The 18,946-nt window shown below is 39.8% G+C and overlaps 1 protein-coding gene across 2 annotated transcripts in view; it reads right to left on the bottom strand.

The window, feature by feature from the left end:
- Positions 1-13,064, bottom strand: part of LOC106095576 (alpha-L-iduronidase) — a 28,353-nt gene extending 15,289 nt beyond the window's left edge. The window contains exons 1-5 of one of the 2 annotated variants that reach the window (XM_013262810.2): positions 12,444-13,064; positions 5,196-5,291; positions 4,821-5,124; positions 4,302-4,747; positions 3,822-4,247 (exon numbers count right to left, since the gene is read on the bottom strand). In XM_013262810.2, coding sequence (XP_013118264.1) covers positions 3,822-4,247; positions 4,302-4,747; positions 4,821-5,124; positions 5,196-5,291; positions 12,444-12,909 — 1,738 coding nt within the window. In that variant the 5' untranslated portion in view covers positions 12,910-13,064. Of the gene's footprint in view, positions 1-3,821; positions 4,748-4,820; positions 5,125-5,195; positions 5,292-12,443 lie in introns of both variants that reach the window. The other variant, XM_013262809.2, reaches the window with a different exon arrangement.
- Between the last annotated feature and the right edge of the window lie 5,882 nt (positions 13,065-18,946).

The following is an 18,946-nucleotide window of genomic DNA, read 5'->3' as shown; positions in this document are numbered from 1 at the left end:
TGGGATGGAGGGACTCGAAGGTCATTTTTATTCCAAAAGCAGGAAACCTTACCAAACTAAGGTAAAAGATTTTCATCCTCTTAGTCTGTCATCCTTTATGCTGAAGACTTTTGAAAGGTTGATAAAAACATATCTTAGGATAAAGGTCTCTGAAGATCACCTGTCGTGGAAGCAGCATGCATATAGTAAAGGCAAATCCACTGAAACAGCCCTTCAAGACCTAGTCAGCTGCATAAAGGGGTTCTTTCGCTAGCAAGGAATATACAATAGTAGCATTTCTTGACATCGAAGGTGCTTTCAATAGTGTAAAACCGACGTCAATTATGAAGGAGTTGGAGTTTTTAGGCGTCAATTCTAGCGTGAGATAATTTGTTAATAATTTAGGTTTAGTTAGATTGAAAAGAGGGTACAGACATTAAGTCAATATTCGGCTTGTTGTGCGCTCTAATCTAATTATTAATAACTTACTTACTAAAAGATGCATCATGGCAGTCTTGGGATATGTGGATCTAAAAAGATGGGTCAGCAGAGGAACTCCTCAAGGAGGTGTACTGTCTTCTCCACTTGGAATATAGCCATTAACAATATATTATTGTCTCTAGAAGAAAATGGTGTAAAAGTGATCGCGTATGCACTCTCAGAGATATACTTCAGGACGCTCTACGTGCAACAGTGAAGTGGGCTTTCGAAAGTGTTCTAGGCGTAAAAACATGTCAGATAGACGTAGTAGTAGGCCACAGAGATATCCCAGGGAATTGTAAAGCGGAAGAGCTTGCGAGATTAGTAACTACCTTACACATTCCATGGAAACTGGAATCTGTGGGTATGCCTCTAGCGACATGTAATCCAAGTTTTCTGAATCAGGACAACAAATGATAGATGGTCACAAAGAGGGGGCTGTGAGCATTCCAAAACTATATGACATAATCTAGACTTGAAGAGGTCTACCGCTTTACTGTCACTGGCAAGAACAGACGTCTCAGTCATTGTGTCCGTCATGACAGGCCACTGTCTAATCGTAAGACATACTGACAGACTGAAGGTTGACAGTAACGACTTTTACCGAAGCTGTGAGGACGTTGAGGAAGAAGAGACTATAGTTTCCATTATTTTACATTAACAAATATAAGCAGGAAAGGTATAACTTACGTCGTTAGTCATAATTTGTTACAAAACTTCTTCGATAAAATAGTCAAATTATTTCATACTATTTTAGTATGTAATTTTGATGTAAGCGACATATTGGGCTCGCAAATATGTAAACAAACCTTAAATGTCGGGTACACCAAAATTATTTTCACTCTCATTTTTGCTAGCCACAAATCTACGTAAATTTTATTGAAACCGTCTGCACATTTTAAGTCAGTCTATCCATAAAGTTCGAAAACTGCGCTTATTCAAAAAACTGGTGCAAGTTTTTAATATTTTTATACCCTACGCCAGGGAAGAGAAAGAGAGGGAGGCTCACTAATAAGCTTACTGTTCGAATCAGAAATTCGATTGTCTTGTCCGTCTGTCTGTCCTTCTGTCCATGTTTATTTGTCGTCGAATTTTGTACAGGCATATTTTTTAGCCAAGAGATAAAGTCTATTGGATTTGGAAGAAATCAGTTCAGATTTGGATGCAGTTCCCATATATATGCTCATTTCACATATGTTCACCGATTCTCACGAAATTTGGCCCAAATAGTTCTCTTTCGACTGCAGCCACTGCTATTGAATTTTTTAGAAATCGGTTCAGATTTAAATATAGCTCTCATATACATGTGTCACCCGATGTGTAGCCTTTTTCAGCGTATTTCTAACGGATTTTCTCCAAATTTGGCAGTGTTCACAAATGTCCTGATTTAGATATAGATTTCATAAATATTGGCGTCCTATTTTGACTGATACTGCAATAATTCGTCATTTTATTAACCGAGTAAAATTTTTATCTCGCGAGCGTGCGTAAACGTGAGTTGACATAAAAAGTCGTGCATGAGTAACCTTTTTTGATTTTTCATTCACGCACTCGAAGACAGCATAGCACAACAATTGCACTGCATGCCATCACTGCATACATTTGCGTGGCTTCAATTAGCCCACGCCTTGTCATAGGACAGTCCTGGTGGTAATGAACCTGTCGAAAACATTCGATATGGTAGCTCAGCCAAATTATTTAAGGAAGTCCTGAAACGCTGGGTCACGAATTATCTGTGTTGTCGCCAGTCGTCTCCCCACATGCCACTGCAATCTGGTCAGAAGTAGAAACAAGGCCCTCACAACTTGTCACATTTGGGCTGCTGATAAAGAAACCTTGTTGACCATGTACAAAGCAATTGGCCGATCAGTGGTAAGTTATGAAGCGCCAGTGTGGTCTCGTCAGCTATCTGACACGCAGTGAAATGGAACATTCGAACAGTTCTCACGTGGATCACCTCCATCAGAAGGCAAAGGTCCAATCCATGCGAAAACATACCTACATACTGTCTAATCAAAACATTCTAGGAAGTTATCGCAGAGACCATCCAAATCCATCCATGATCTAGAGCGAGAGATTCAGCGCTATAAGAGACAACCTCTAGATCAAGCGGCATATCATGCGGGTCTAGACATTCATCATTCTCGCCAATAATATTTTGTATATTGTTTGTAATATGTTATAGGCCTTATTGGGTTCCTTATACTATATTAATAAAGAAATTAAAATAATATGAAACGGTCCTCCATGACTTAGTCGGCTACACAGAAGTCTCCTTCGCTCCCAAGGAATATACAATTGTAGCATTTCTTGACATTGAAGATAATTAAAAAACCGACGTTAATCATGAAGAAGCTGAAAACCCTTAACAATATTACACATTACAGTAAGATACTTTATCGCATGGCAGCCGGTTGTAAGTACCGGATTGTCCCGATGGAGTCTTTCATACAACAACCACAACACTTTATTAAAAACCAACTTACTTAAAAGACCTGTGTTTTATCTTTCGTCTGCTTGATTCTGTTAAGTATCCACATCCATGAACTCTGCGACTAAGATGAGGTGCTTCCAGAGGGATCTGGGTCTGAGTCGGGTGGGTCTGGCTCGACAGTTAAACAGGTGACATGTGGTCCCTGGTCACAATCGGGACATATAACCTGCACGTTGGCATCAATATTTGTCTCCTGATGGCGGTGGAGCTGAGGAGACAACCCGCCGCAGTCCGATGAGCGGCTTTTTGCAGATCTGAATATTATTGCACTGCGTGTCACAAAACTGACGAGACTACATTGGCGCAGCATAACTTACCACAGACCGGCCAATTGCTTTGTACGTGGTCAACTAGGTTTCTTTGCGCGCACCCCAAGTGCATAAAAGTTGTAGCATATACTGGTGTCATGGCTATTGCGGATGGGTTTAGGATTCCCAACACACTTGTGTATTTAGCTGGACAGGAATTTTAACTTCAAAGCAAACGTTTGTTAATTGTGAGAAGAACAACTCTTTCCCTATATACTTGTAATAGGGCCATTGGCATTGCTGGGGGGCTAAAACCGAGTACCATGCACTGGTTGTAAAGCAATCCTTGGGCCTAGACTAATTTCTTTAAGAGAATTGAATGCTCTAAGTCCAAAAAGGACGACAGCATCTGGTGCACATGATTTTAGTGCTTCTCACTAAGTACCACACAGATTGGAATTTTTTGTTCTGGTTTGTGCAGTATTCATTTTTACTATGGGCAGCTCAGCTGAGAGCTATTGGCCGTGTCCACTAGTCCAAAATGAGATTTTGAAGATAGTGCGAGTGGACAACGTCGGTATTCTCAAATTATTTTCGGGTGCTATTGAATTTCTACTTACCATTTACATTTTGTCCTGGGGCATATTGAAATGAGTTAAATGGTAAATGCCACTCTCGTGATATGTGTATCCAGTCCGCATGCCCATTCGATCTAAACCAAATTTCAAATGTTTTAAGGCATGGTGATGGATTTGTTTCCTGCCATGACACCAAAACCTCACCTTGAGTTATGCCAGTTATCTGAATTTTTTCTGGTTTGTAAGGTTGACCGTTAAGATTGGAGCAAAATCTGACGAGCATTACCCATGGATATGATAGACTTGAAAAATCTATAGATATCTCGGATGTTTTTAAAATTCCTATATCATGCATGTACAATGTTTGGTAGCGACGCATTTCCTCTCGGATAGTGGGACTGGGAAAGGATGGTCTATTAAACTGTCTCCAAATCAAAGCTGGATTAGTTCTATTTTGATCTATTACCTCTGCAATAAAAGCAATCATTTCTTTTTCACATATATGAATAAAAGTTGGTATACGGATATCATCGTCAACATTACATTCGCACTCATCTGTAGGTAGAATCAGCCAACTTTTGTACAATGGCTTCTCTTTCTCTCCCGTGGACTTAATCATTTCCAATTTGTATCCGTTCAATGTGTTTATTTCCATTACATCTGACGCCAAATCGGCCATTCGCGAAAGTAGTCCTAGTGCAGCATAAACCGGCTTTTGTATAAACTGTGAATGCGGAGGGTTTGTGTTGTTCATGCGAAAGTGAGCGAGAAGCGTACGTTGGGAAAACTCATATGGATGATAGCTTAGGAAAGCATTATCATGACTAATGCTTTCGAGTTGCGAAAGCGTACCGCTTTTTAATTTAGCACTCCAGTATTGCATGACTATTTCGATTAAAGTCTTAGCATACCGCACATCTTCCTGAAATTCACGTGGCGTTGACCATCCAGATACGGGATCTGCTTCGCTGTATTGTATAAATTTGTGTTAATCTAGCTAGGTATGTGTAGAATTAAATATATGAAGGAAGAATATCATACTCATTTGAAATAGGGAATTTCTTTAACTGCGGATAGTTTTTGTAAATTTTTGAAAGTATTAACTTCGATTTGCTTAAGACGGCTGAGGCTGTTCCGTTGCCCTTTCCGTGAAATGTGAGTATATCAAATGGGCATTCAGTTATATTAGTACTACAAAAATCGAGAATACCCCAACACAACATGTGATGTTGCTGGGCCTTAAATAATCCAGCTGGTCCTCGTAATGGAAAGTACAACTTGTTCGGCGTTCGTATGCTTGCTCGTTGCATCCCATGTTGTATGGATTTTGTATATGTTATGTAATCTGTATAAAGAATTGTGGTCTTATTTCCATTACTTGCTTGAAAGAATATGAAAACTAAATTAGTTTCAAACCTGGCAAAGAGAAATTAAGTTTGTTATAGATGTGTAAATCTGGTTCATTCCAAGTTTCGAAACGCCACTTCAAAACCGTTTTCGCTCCAAAGGTGTCTACAATTAAACGGTAAAAAAAACTTTAAATTCCATGTATATTAAAGTTGATGTTGTTTTTTTTTTTTAATTTTTTGTTTAATAATCTGAATTGCTTAAGCATGATCAGATCTTAGAGCCTTTTGTTGTTGTAGTAATGTTATACACTGAGGCGGCAGGCCTTGGCGATGAAGGAATCCATCGGGTCAATCCGGTACGAACAACAGGCTGCCATGGGATTTAGGAGTCTTTTGTATTACCCCAAAAACATGAGTAGACATTAACACCGGTGTTCACAAACATAATGTAGCTTTAAAATAGATTTATCCGACAGTTTTCTTTTATAAAACTGTCAAATTCATTAAACTTCATTACATTTGCGAATATGGCCGCAAGGAAAAATAAATAAAAAAAACACCAATTAATTAACTTACTAAAATTCCCATGAACATTCCATTAAGGCACAGGGGATACTTCTCTCATACAAATAAAGGTAGTACGATTAAAGTTTAAGCTCAATGATAAGGGGCCTCTTTTCAAACATCATGCCGCATAGCGACACCACTTGGTAGATAAGTTTTAACCCTTTTCACGCCGGGATTTGAATTCAAGCGTTCTGCGTCATTGGCGGACATGCTAACCTCTGTGCTAGGGTGCCCTCCAATTATATTGACAGTCCGATTAGGTTAGGTTGAAAAGAGAGTACATACATTAATCCGCCCCATGCCACTATGGACATACACCTAAGCCAGTAATCGGCATGTTGTGCACTCTAAATTAAAAAAAAAAGTAACCTCGAAAAAGAAAATCTAAGTTAAGAATTCCGTGCTACTTATAAATCCTTAATTGTTTTCCATGCCACTCCCCTAAGTTGGCTTATATCTGGTATAGTGTCTCCACCTAAGTACCGGTATCAGTTAGACGCGAAAGCCGGGCAATGACAAAGGAATATGCTCCATTGTCTCATCATCTTCCCCGCATGTTCTACACATGCTATCACTTGCCGCACCGATTTTACATAAGTCAGCTCGTAGTCATATGTGTCCCGCCATGATATCAATAGCTATACTGACCTCCTTCTTACTTCCTTTCAGTAATAGCCTCGTCTTCTCACGATCTGAATCCCCCCATAGGATTTCCGCCGTCCTACCGACTGTTTCGCTGTTCCACAGTATGGCATACGCATTCATCGCCCACTCCCTTAACGCGGACTGCATCGACCCGAAAGGTTTCGGGTTAACCAAGTTATTTGACGGCAGTCCTCTGGCCTTCATCGCGAAAATATCCCCCTTACTCCGTTGTGGTCCGACACCCAAACAATGCTGATGGTGACATCCTCAGAAAAGGCGCTAATCTCCTTACACTGCAAGACTGTTCGTCCTGATTGTTATAGCCCTTATGGCAGTTTTACTGCCCGTAAAAATTTTCACACTCTGTCTTCTAGTGCCCAACATCTGAGAGCCTTCTCAGTTCGGTCCTGAATGTGACACTTCCAATTCAGTTTCCCGTCCAAGATCACACCTAAGTATTTGACTTTGTCAGGCTTATAGATCTGTAGGCCATTGGTGTGGCATAACTTGCCTTGTCGGGCTTGGGTATAAATACCACCCTTACCTCCTGTCAGGCTTTCGGAGTATATGCAAGTCCTAGGAATACTGTGAAAATAATGGCCAGATGAGGCGCCAGATAGTCTGCCTCTTTCTATAATAACGTCGGAAATATTCCATCAGGTCCGGGTGACTTAAATGGTTTGAAGCTCCTCAAGGATGTAAAATGGGTTTTCATCAAAAGCCTCAACTTGTCCTCCGTTGTCTCTGCTCTCACTCCCATGTTGTCTATTAAAGTTTTTGTTTGGACATGGGGTTTTTAGAGAAACTTTTTCATCTTGGCGGCGTCATTAACGCTATCGACCTGTTCGCAGAAAAGCTTCCACGAGGCACGTTTTGCCGCTCTGGTAATCTTATTGTATTCCTTGAGCCGTATTTAATACACATCCCAATAAACTTCCGCTTTTTTACGACGTGCTCTGTTAAAAAAGTATGTGGACCTCCCCGGTCATCCAGGGTTTTTCTTGGGCTGATTTCCTTTCCCGAAGAGGACAACTATCTTCGAATATAGCGATGGTCAGAAAAAGAGTGTTCCATGGAGACCCTCCAATCCTGAACTTCATGGATTAGATTTTTCGCTACTTATTAACAAAGGTAGCGGTGTTACCAATATGAAGTGTTATTAGGTCGTTTGTAATCAAGAACTCTGCCAGGGCTTGGCCTCGCTTATTGGTGTTGGTACTACCCCACGAAATGTGGTGAGAGTTCGCATCGCACCCTATTAGTTCATGTCCAGAAACTTTGTTCCAGGTCGTCCATGGCTGCTGAATTAAGGCAATGTAAATCTTGCCCTTGCTGATATTCTCCATCAGAGCGTGTGTATTAGTCTCACTCCGGTGGAGGTTTATCTGGATTACCTCAATCATCAGTCACTGCACTGCCTGATGTCATCGTATTAGTTTCTTTGTCTCTCCTAGTCTTTATAAAGTCGATAATGGTTCCATTATCGGGTCCCTGTTCGTAGGCTGTATAGAATTTTTATTCCCTTACTGTAGTAGTATGATGTTCCAATACTAGGAACTTTGACTATCTTATTCTTCCAAATCTTAAGTAAATGGGCTTCTTGATAGTAGGTGATGGTACCATCATCGGCGCCCTGTTTCTTAGGCTGCATTGAGACTCCTGTCGCTGCGCTGCCTAATGTTTCAATATTAGGATCTTTACCTATCCTAGTTCTCCGAATCTTGAAGTCGGTGATGGGTCCGTCGTCGGGCGCCTTTTTATTAGGCTGTGTTGGGTCTCTCGCCACTGCACTCCCTGATACTTTAGTTTTAGGATCTTTGCTTATCCTAATCTTTCCAATATTGAGAGAGGCCGTGATTGTCTCGTCGTCAGCCACCTGTTCTTTGGGTATTGAGTCACCTGCCACTGCACAGCCTGATGTCTCAATATGAGGATTTCTGCCTATCCTAGTCTTCCCAATCTTGAAAAGAGAGCCTTGCTTCCATAGTGCGCCATGCCTTTAGTCGTAGCCAAACGCGTCACGGAGACTTGATCAATGCAACTACAAGGAGAGTTCCTTCCTCCCTGTGGAAGACCTCCCACTTCTCTGCGATCAAACCTTGATTTTGCTTGCCCAAGAATCCCAACATGCGTTCCGTCGCAAATTAACTACCCCGTACCTTGATGAAGACCGTCGCCTTTGTGAGCTGGGGGATGTCCATCTTTCTCACCAGGTCGAGCTTTGCGCCCTCGAAGGAGCGTGGATACCTCCGGCGAGCTGTTTGACGGTATCAATACATTCCGCTGACGCAAAACGCAGGGTTAAGATGTCCCCTCTATATTCGCAACTTATCATTTGTATGGGTGGACCCTCTGCAGAGTTCCACACATGTTCGAAAATCATCTCGTTAACCAGATCCTCCGATTATCTGGTCGAATCCTATCGGATGCACTGCCGATGTTGATGACCGCATAAGTCAGCTCATCTCTGTTGTTCTTCCTTGCCACTGTGGACTAAGAGGGCGGCTACTTGCCATTCTCAGCGACCATCTTCTCCTTCCGTGATGGCTGTGGCATACTTTTGGAAGTCACAGTCTTCAATGAAGACTCAGGGCCGTGCGTGCTTCCTTCGTTCCTGTTCCGACTTTGTCTACCTCCGCAGGACACTCTCCTTGCGGGTTGGCTGGCTTGGTTTTCCCAGAGTACTTGAAAGCGGGAGCTCTTTCTTCTTCAGCATTTTAGCAGTGTTGTGCTCTTCAGGAGATCTGATTCTTTTTCCAGCTTCCGTGCTTGGAATGTCAGTTCTATGCCTGATTCTGCACTTTTGCCTAATTGCGGTGCATACTCCTCCGTGTCCTTCGTCGTGCCCCGTATCGCTCTCTCGGTCTGCTTGTGAGCTTAGCAGGGCCATCGTTCACTTCTGCCGCCATCCCGCTGCCCTCATCTCTCGATTCGGCTGCGATGACTGTTACATTGACACCGTCGTAGATTTTCATTTTCTAGGTCAGGAAGAAATCCACAAACAAATCTTGTTACCCCAGCATTTGCAAGTGTTGCATAACGATATTTTGTACTTCTGATTGTAAGGATTTGAAATACATTGCCTATTAAATTAAGGGCCTTTTAACTTGTTCCATATGCTTTTAAAACAACACTTACTGAGTATGTATAAGAGCCAATACAATGATAATTTTACGTTTGATCAAATATACATTTTTTCAATGCATTATTTTAAATTTTGCATGCCGGCAAGGGATATGATTTGCTTTTACTTTTACTGAGTTGTCTGGCTGGGGAGGCCTTTGTTTACTATTGTTTTTAATTGTATAACTTCTGAGTCGTTTATAGTAAATGAAAATAATTGGAATTTAATTCACCGTTACTACATTTTGTATAATGTTTTTAACATTAAATAATGGGCCTTGTTGGTTTCTTTATTAAGTTAATAAAATTAAATTGAAAATCAACAAAATGCCACCAGCTTTGTAATTAACTTGTTCACAGTACACTCTTTCTTCACTTTTCGATTTATTTCTCTTCATAAGGGCTAAAAATTTGCTGACCTAAAATATTTACTGCTGCTGAAGGTAGTGATCGCAAAACCGGTTATTTTGAATAATGGGCTTTAGGATAGGTTAGGTTGCAAAGAGGTGCAGACACGCAGTGGAATACTATTCACATCTGTCAGAATGCCGCCCTCCGAACTGCGACGGGCTGTCTCATCGGTTCTCATGTGGACCACCTCCATCAGGAGACAAAGATACCACCAGTGCGAAGATAAATATATCTGCATGTTGTTTAAGCAATAACTTTTGGGCTGTTATCGCAGAGACCATCTAAATCATCATCATGCGGATAGGTATCCACCGCCCAGAAGCCTTAAGGTAGATCTACATGATCTAGAGCGTGAGGTTCAGCGCTACATGAGAGAACCTCTACATCAATCGGCATATCATGCGGGTCTAGACAACATTCATGCAGACACGGTAACAGATGCAGTAAATAGCTACCGGGTGAATGTCGTCCTTGGAGAACGACCGCCTCCAGTTGAACCTGAAGAAATTGACCTCCTCCGGCAAGCCAGAGTAGTTCTTCCTCAATTACGTTCCGGCAGATGTTGCCGCCTCAATTCCTACAGAGCAAGGATTGATGCAGACGTCCAAGATGTGTGTTCCGATTGTAACCAGGGACCGCACGACACACGTCACCTGTTTAACTGCCAAGCCAGACCCACTCGACTGAGAATCAGATTCCTCTGGACGCACCCCATCTTAGTCGCAGAGTTCCTGGATCTGGACACTCAACAAAATCAAGCAGACGAAAGATAGAACACAACAAACTGCTACAACAATAACAAGAACGAATATCTGCGTTCCAATGCAATCTATTACACCCGGAAAAAAGGAGTGTTTTGTAACGTTCATAGACGATTTTAGCAGATATTGCAAATTACAAATTTTGCCCATGAACATTCCACTAAGGAACAGGGGCAAACTTCTCACATATCAATGAGTGCAGTCCGATTCAAGTTTTAAGCTCAATGATAAGGGGCCTCCTTTTTATAGCCGAGTCCGAACGGCGTGCCGCAGAGCGACACCTCTTTCCAGAGAAGTTTTATATGGCATAGTACCTCACAAATGTTGCTAGCATAAGGAGGGGAAAGCCACCGTTGAACATTTTTTTTTCATGGTCTCGCCAGGATTCGAACCCATGCGTTCAGCGTCAGAGGCGGACATGCTAACCTCTGCGCTATATCTGTATTTTAGCAGATATACAGTAGAATATTTGTTGTATGAAAATTCTGAGTTTTATGAAAAGTTCAAGCAAAATATATCGTGCGACTTCTATCTATTGAAAATAATAGGTCAATACTAGGGGCTACTTTTGTGCGCCGCGTCGGAACCACTTCGTAGAGAAGTTTAACAGAGCTAAATACATATCTCACAAATGTTGGCAGCATTAGTAAGTAAAACCGATAAAAATTTTTTCTGGTGTTCTCGCCGGGCGTTTGCAGAATAAATGCGGTAAAGGAACAGCGTGTGCAGGATATGTGGGGAAGATGATGGGACTTAATTTAGATCATTTCCTATGTCATTGCCCGGATTTGCTGGTTACAGACCCCGGCACTTGGGTGTGGATACGCTACCAGACTGAAACCAGATTAACGATTTTCTAAGTAGATCTTACATAGATCTTCCGAAAGAATGAATTTATAGCGCCGATTACTGGCTTAGATTTATGTCCATAGTGGCATGGGCGGATTAAAATCTGTACCCCCTTTTCAACCTAACATAATTAATACCGGTTCGACATCAAGGCGAGCATCTCAACATCAGCGGTAGAAATGAGAAAAATATTTCCTGATTCCGAATTGAAGTTTATGACAAATTAGGGATGAACTGTATTTCATGGGATAGTTCCCAAAAAATCTTAATTTTTGTATACCCCACTAAAATGACCCCAGGAACATGAATATGAAGTCCGTTTTTGGGGCTCGTGCCCGTGGATCCCCTTAGGGGTCAATTTTATGCACTAAAATTGAATTTTATACACCCGAGGTGACAACATGCACAGCCCATAGGTTACCCGTTGGAGTTCTAGGAACCCAAAAGCATTACACCTATAGGAGTACAACTCAACCTTCACACAAAACGATTTTTTTTTACATTGCGTATAAATTTCGGATACACGTCTCACAAGAACAGCATTCCAAGCTGCCAAAACAAAGTGAAATCACTACGTGATGTGTACTGGACCATCCCACAACAACCAATCGCATGGCAGTCGGTTGTACGTACCGGATTGACACGATTGATTCCTTCATAGGCAAGGGCTGCCGCCTGAGTGTACAACACACTGCTACAACAACAACTAGACCATCCAGTAACTCCAACCACGAAGGTCTGTATCAAGTATTTGTGATTGTGGTTGTCGTCGTCGTAGTAAATTAACGTTGAGGTTGCTCATTGCTATTGCATAAGAACTTTGGATATATTTTCCACAGAAAAGATAACATATGTAATTATTTCCCGGGTTTTTTCTTCATGGAAACCCTGTGCCTACGTCCCTCAGACTAAGAAACACTCGAAAGAATACAAGTTCTTGTTATTTAGGGCACACTCACTCAAATAGTGTTTGGTGACTTCATAGCTCAAATCCTCCCATAGTACATTATTGTATGTTGGGTTTTTAACAAAAACATCTGATATATTGCCCATAAATTCTATCATAGGATAAAGGTTCATCGTGTTTAACTCTTCTAAAAAATCATCCAAATCGCTGAAGTCATAAATGGGTAAACCCGATTGCGAGTATTGCACAAATTTCAGCAGTTCCAACATCCAGTGTATTCTTATATGAGTAAGTGATTTCGCTGGTAAAGCTGATAAATACAAAATATTAATTTGCATTGAATCTGAGCGCAGAAATTCCTTGACATTCTCATGTGTCACATCGCCAGGTGGACAGAGTCCTGTGCTTGTCCAAAATCTTGGAAAAACATGATATGTCGTGTTGTCCTCTCCATATATGTCATAATGAAGCGCCGACAAAGATAGCGCGCTTAAAAGCACAACAAGCGAACCGGACATAAATAACACTTTTCTTCTCGTACCAAGGCTGTGTCGAATGGTAGAAAAGTTGTAGGGGTAATAAAAATATGACGTTAAGTGTGGTGAATAACTTTTGAGTAGCCAAGGGGCTTGTAAAATTTTTGACAGAATAGCAATTTTTGACGTTTCATTCAGCAAATTCCCATGTCAGTAATTGTAAATTCATTTGCGTTTTGGTAACCAAATTGCGTGCGGCAAAACTTAGCCGCCTACATTGTGGGCAGACATCACTAAATTTAAACGACTTATTTGACATAAAATAAGGAAAATTATAGTTTATTATTATTGGCAACGGGATTCTAAAAGGTTGTTATTTAACCATAATGGACAAAGGTACAGTTTTGGGTTTGAAGTTTATTGAAATGATGGCGCTACCTACCATTTAGTGATTTTTCTATAACGGCGTCAATAGTTTATTTACCTGGCATGCGTTTCGTTCATCATTTTCATGACACAATTACCAGGTAGTGTACCTTAAACAGCAGAGTACAATTTTTTTCTCGCGAAGTGCACTATCTGCCAACGAGTTTGGATTGTGTGTGTGTATTATAGTTGAGAACCATAACACACATAATCAACGAAAATTGGCGCGAACTAGTAACATACACAAAATCAGAGTTGCACTAATCACAGATTTTGGAAGATAGTGTACACAATATTTAGTTGTTGGGCAACTGCCTCTACCTATAAATGAAATTATCTTGCTTAATGCTTTGGAAAGGAAGAGTCATGGCTAGGCAAATTTATACAAGTTGAGAACCGTAACACACATAATCAACGAAAAATGGCGCGAACTGGCAACATATTCAAAATCAGAATTGCACTTCTCACTGATTTTGACAGATAGTGCACTGATTATTTTGTTGTTGGGCAACTGCCACTACCTGTAAATGAATATATCTTGATAATTTTTATGACATAATTACCAGGTAGAGTAGCGCAAACAGCTGAGTAATTTTTTTTCTCGCGAAGTGCACTATCTGTTAACGAGTTTTGGTAGTGTGTGCGTATAATAGTTAGGAAACATAAAACACACACAAACAACGAAAAATGGCGCGAACTAGTAACATACTCAGAATCAGAGTTGCACTAATCACTCAATATTTTGTTGTTGTACAACTGATTATATCTTGATCATTTTCATGTAAACATCTCCACGTCCGCATCTCCATATTACTAAGTTCGCATTTGCAATATAACTGCTAGCAGTAATGGAAAATATTTTTGAAAAATATTCATTACGCAAATAATTATTATTTTCAGGCTTTTCCTGTATTATTATGTGGAGCGTACATCTTGTTTACATGTGATTCTTGATTTTTTCTTCTCTCCAGTGACATAATTATCCAGTGACATAATTACCAGGTAGTGTACCGTTAACAGCTATTATAATTTTTTCTCGCGATGTGCGCTACCTTTAACCATTCTTGGTTGTGTGTATTGTAGTTAAGAACCATAACTCACACAAACAACGAAAAATGGCACGAACTAGTAACATACTCAAAATCAGAGTTGCACTAATCACTGATTTTGACAGATAGTGCACTCAGTATTTTGTTGTTGGGCAATTGCCAATACCTGTCAATGAATATATCTTGGAAAATGATGAACGAAAATCATGCTAGGTAAATAAACTATGGACGCCGTTGTAGAAAAATCACTAAACGGCGGCGCCATCATTTCAATACACTTTCAATACAAAACGGTACTTTTGTCCATTATTGTTAAATACCAACCTTTTAGAATTCCGTTGCCAATGATAATAAACAATAAATATTACTTATTTTAAGCCAAATAAGTCGTTTAAATTTAGTGATGTCTGCCCATAAGATAGACGGCTAAGTTATGCCTCACGCAAGTTGGTTACCAAAACGCAAATGAATTTACAATTACTGACATGGGACTATGCTCAATAAAATGTTAAAATTTGCTGTGCTGTCAAAAACCTTACTAACCTCTGGGCTACTCAAAAATTATTCACCACACTTAACGTCATATTTTTACTATCCCTACAACTTTCCCATGGCGAAACAATTAAAGGTGGTCTCATTTGTAGGACAATCACAAATCATATGGTGCAATTCGCCATCTTACCATCAGTATGATTGACGTTTTTCCAACACAGGTAAATAAATTTGTGTGCTTTTGTGTATACGTGTGCATACATGAGCAAAGAATATGCGAGAAAGAAGATAAGAACAAAGAGAATCGAAACAATAATCTGTCATCTTATTACTGTCAAACCTGGCTGGCTGTTAACAGCTCATAGCGTGTAACCATGTTTCCTTTATCCCAAATCTACTTGATTTGACATAATCTCCAAAACCCGTTTCCACTACGATTTATGAGGTTTTTTTTTTGTCAGCAGTGACGTTTTTAACAGCGTCTTTATTGTGATTAGCATTTTTATTGTGTTCAGCATATACATTGCAGTCAGCAATTAAGTTTGTGAAATTACTACTAAATTTTATAATATCAATAAAAAATTGTCAGATGTTAAGAAAAAGTGCTGCTAAAAATCTCCATAAAAACCGGTATTCAATGCAAACGCAGTGTTGCATTTGAATTTGGAAGGAGGTTTGTTCAGTACAAATAATGAATTTCCAAAAATAAAAGGACGTTTACTTTGTCCATTAAAACTGGATTAATGGCCTTTTCGAGCTTTAAGTGCTAAATTCTGATTTAATTGCAGATTTAATCCATGGTAGAATATAGAGGTAGTGACATTAGCATAACAACAACAATTTACCCCCATAGGAACTACCTTGAGCGGCAAATACCGTAAATTAAAGTGTTTTAGAAATAAACCTTAAACCCCGTTTACACTGCTCGTTAGATCCGGATTAAGGCTCTCGTCAGCTGATTTAATAAAGGGAGAACAGATGATCGAGCCATTAAATCCGTATTTAAAGAGTAGTGTAAACGGGGTTTAAGGCTCTCGTCAGTTGGTTTTATAAGGGGAAAACAGAGGATCGATCCATTAACTTCGATTTAAAGAGCAGTGTGAACGGGGTTTTATCTTCTTCAAATGTGCTTTATATTTGCATTTTTATCATAATAACACTGTTTTTACTTACATGTGGAATATCGGATCAAATAGAACATTTTTCTAAAATATTAGAAAAAAATCACAGCTATGTTAGTTATCAAGCATTAGACATTTAGATTTACTGCAAAATCAAAACAAAAATAAAAAAATTGTACTCAGCTGTTCGCATGACCTCACCTTATAAGTGCATCCTGGGTTCCCTCATAAAAATAAATCACATTTTAGGGGGATTAGTTTTTAAACCCCAAATAAAACCGAATTACCGATAAAAGTACCAAAATATTATAGGGTTTTCAAGAATTGTATATGGAAGTGTTAGATATGCACATTCATATATACGTTTGTATACATGAAGAAAGTGCAAAATATTATCCAGAATTATAAACCACAAAAGATTAAGACGACAAACGTACAAATGCGAACATCTCAGACTGACGATATACCCGTATTTTGAACCCCACGGAGACTTCCACTGAAGGAAAGAACGGTAGTTCTCTCTTCATGTATACAGTTGGAAAAAGGCTTGTAGAAGGTGTCATTGAACAATATAACCATGCGGTATTTAGAGACTTGACACGTGAAGGTATAGCGTTGCCATATGTTGATGATATTATTGTTCCACCCAAGACAGAAGACGAAGCGTTATATTATTTGGAAAGAGTTCTGAACACCTGGACTAGAAATCTGAAAAATGTCACTTTTTCAAAAGAAGAATCCAATTTCTTGGCAACATTATTGAAAATCAACAGATTTCACCGTTACCAGAAAAAATGGCCAAATATCAAAATCCTTAATTGTTTTCCATACCATGCCTAAGTTCGTTTATGTCTGGTATTGATTGTGTCCCCACCTAAGTACCGATATCTGTTAGTCGCGAAAGCTGGGAAATGACATAGGAAATGCTCCAAAGTCTCATCATCTTCCCCACATGTTCTACACATGCTATCACTTGCCGATTTGTCGGAGACTGAAACATCTTTTCTTCAGGTTTACTCCGGTGGACGATCGGAAAATATGCTGGCAGACTGAAGGTTGCCAGTAACAACTTTTGCCGATGCTGTGAGAACTCCGCTCTGGCAGTCAGGAGTTCCACCTTAGATTCTCATTTCTTTGAGGACTTGTCTGATTTAGCGGTTGTGAACATTTGCAAGTTGTCAAGTTCTTTAAAACGAACTGGATGGTTCACGGTAGGAACCAGAAGGCATCTTCCTTCTTCTGTTCCTGTGGTATCATAATGGACGGAAACTTCTAAATAAGTCTGATGGCAGACGGCCACTAAAACTTAAACTTAGCTAACCTAACGACATAATTGCACTTAATATTTGTAACACCGCTGTCTTTGTTAACCGGATTAGGGATGAAGTTTTAGATTATGTTCGGAAAATCTAATCGATGAGGTTCAGGATTGGTGGGTGTCCATGGAGCATTCCTTCTCCGACCATCGCTACATTAGGATTAGAATAGCACGGTCAGCGCCGAATCTGATAACCTTCCTAATAAGTTGAAAACCAACTTGTTATTGTTCGGAAGACTACTCAGAGAAGACTTGGGCAAGATAAATTAGATTGTCCAAGCATAGAAGACATTGCCAACAATGTCAATTGGATGACGACTGCACTAATGGAGTCTTTCGTAGATAGTTGTCCTCTTCGGAAAAGGAAATCAGCCCAAGAAAAACCCTGGATGACCGCGTAGATTCGCAACATTGGGAAAGAGTCCGCAGACTTAAGCGGAAGTATATTGGGATGTGTATTACACACGCCTCAAGGAATGCAATAAGAGTACCAGAGTGGCAAAATGTAGGATGGCGAAAATCCTATGGCGTGATCCGGATCGTGAGAGGACGAGTCTATTACTGAAAGGAGGTCAGTATAGGTTAGGTTAGGATAAAAAAATGGTGCAGGTGTATGCCACTATTAGCCAGTAATCGGCTTGTTCCGCTGTTCCACAGTGTGGGCGTTTGTCGCCCAGTCCCTTAAATCAAACTGCGTCGACCCGAAAGTCTTCGACGGCAGTAAAGCTTTTGGTATTATAACGGGACACATAGGACTACGTGATAGTATGTGAAAGGCATGTGGGGAAGATGATGAGACCTTGGATAAATTTTTGTCATTGTCCGGCTTTCGCGGCCAAAAGACACCGGTACTTGGGTGGGGACACAATAGCAGACATGAACCAACTTAGGTGAGTGGTATGAGAAACTGGCTAAGGTGTATGTCAATAGTGTCATGGAACGGAATAATATCCTTACATTTTTTCAACCTAACTTAACAAAAATGTCAATGATAATATAATACTTTTATGAAAATTTTTTCATAAGTAATGAGGGAATGTCCAACTGAATGAAATCAGTAAGTCTTTCCTGCCTTCGTCATCAGCATGATTTGAGTTTTTTTTTATCAGCAGTTTTTGGTATAATGCCCAAATCTTCCTCATTTGAAACAAACCTTAGTTTTGCTTTTATGCGTTTGTATTGTCGACTTTATCCTCTCTCGGTCAGTAATGTCCATATATTTTTCAGCAAAAAGCGTAACAAAAATAGTAAAAAGTAACAAATATTTTGTGTTATAAAGCACTTACTTTAATTAAAGAAAACTTGTTGCTTAGCAATAGAATTCGTGAAATAAGTCAATAATCCAAAAAGATCAGATCGCGTGCACAATTAATGCTAAATAATGGGGAGCCGCCATCCTTGCTCTCGGTACTCTTTCAAAACTTCCTTTGACTTTGTTTATGGCCAAACATATGTACATCGCATTTTGATCATCGCGTTCTGTTTTCCCTTACGTGATTTGTCCTTTTCGTGTAGGTTGCCCAAAAAGTAATTGTCGGTAATATATTGGGTTGCCCAAAAAGTAATTGCGGATTTTTTAAAAGGAAGTAAATGCATTTTTAATAAAACTTAGAATGAACTTTAATCAAATATATTTTTTTACACTTTTTTTCTAAAGCAAGCTAAAAGTAACA

This window comes from Stomoxys calcitrans, chromosome 3 (genome assembly GCF_963082655.1).
Source record: "Stomoxys calcitrans chromosome 3, idStoCalc2.1, whole genome shotgun sequence".
NCBI lineage: Eukaryota > Metazoa > Arthropoda > Insecta > Diptera > Muscidae > Stomoxys > Stomoxys calcitrans.
The sequence above is the reverse complement of the archived record's forward strand: the minus strand, read 5'-3'. Positions and strand labels throughout refer to the sequence as shown.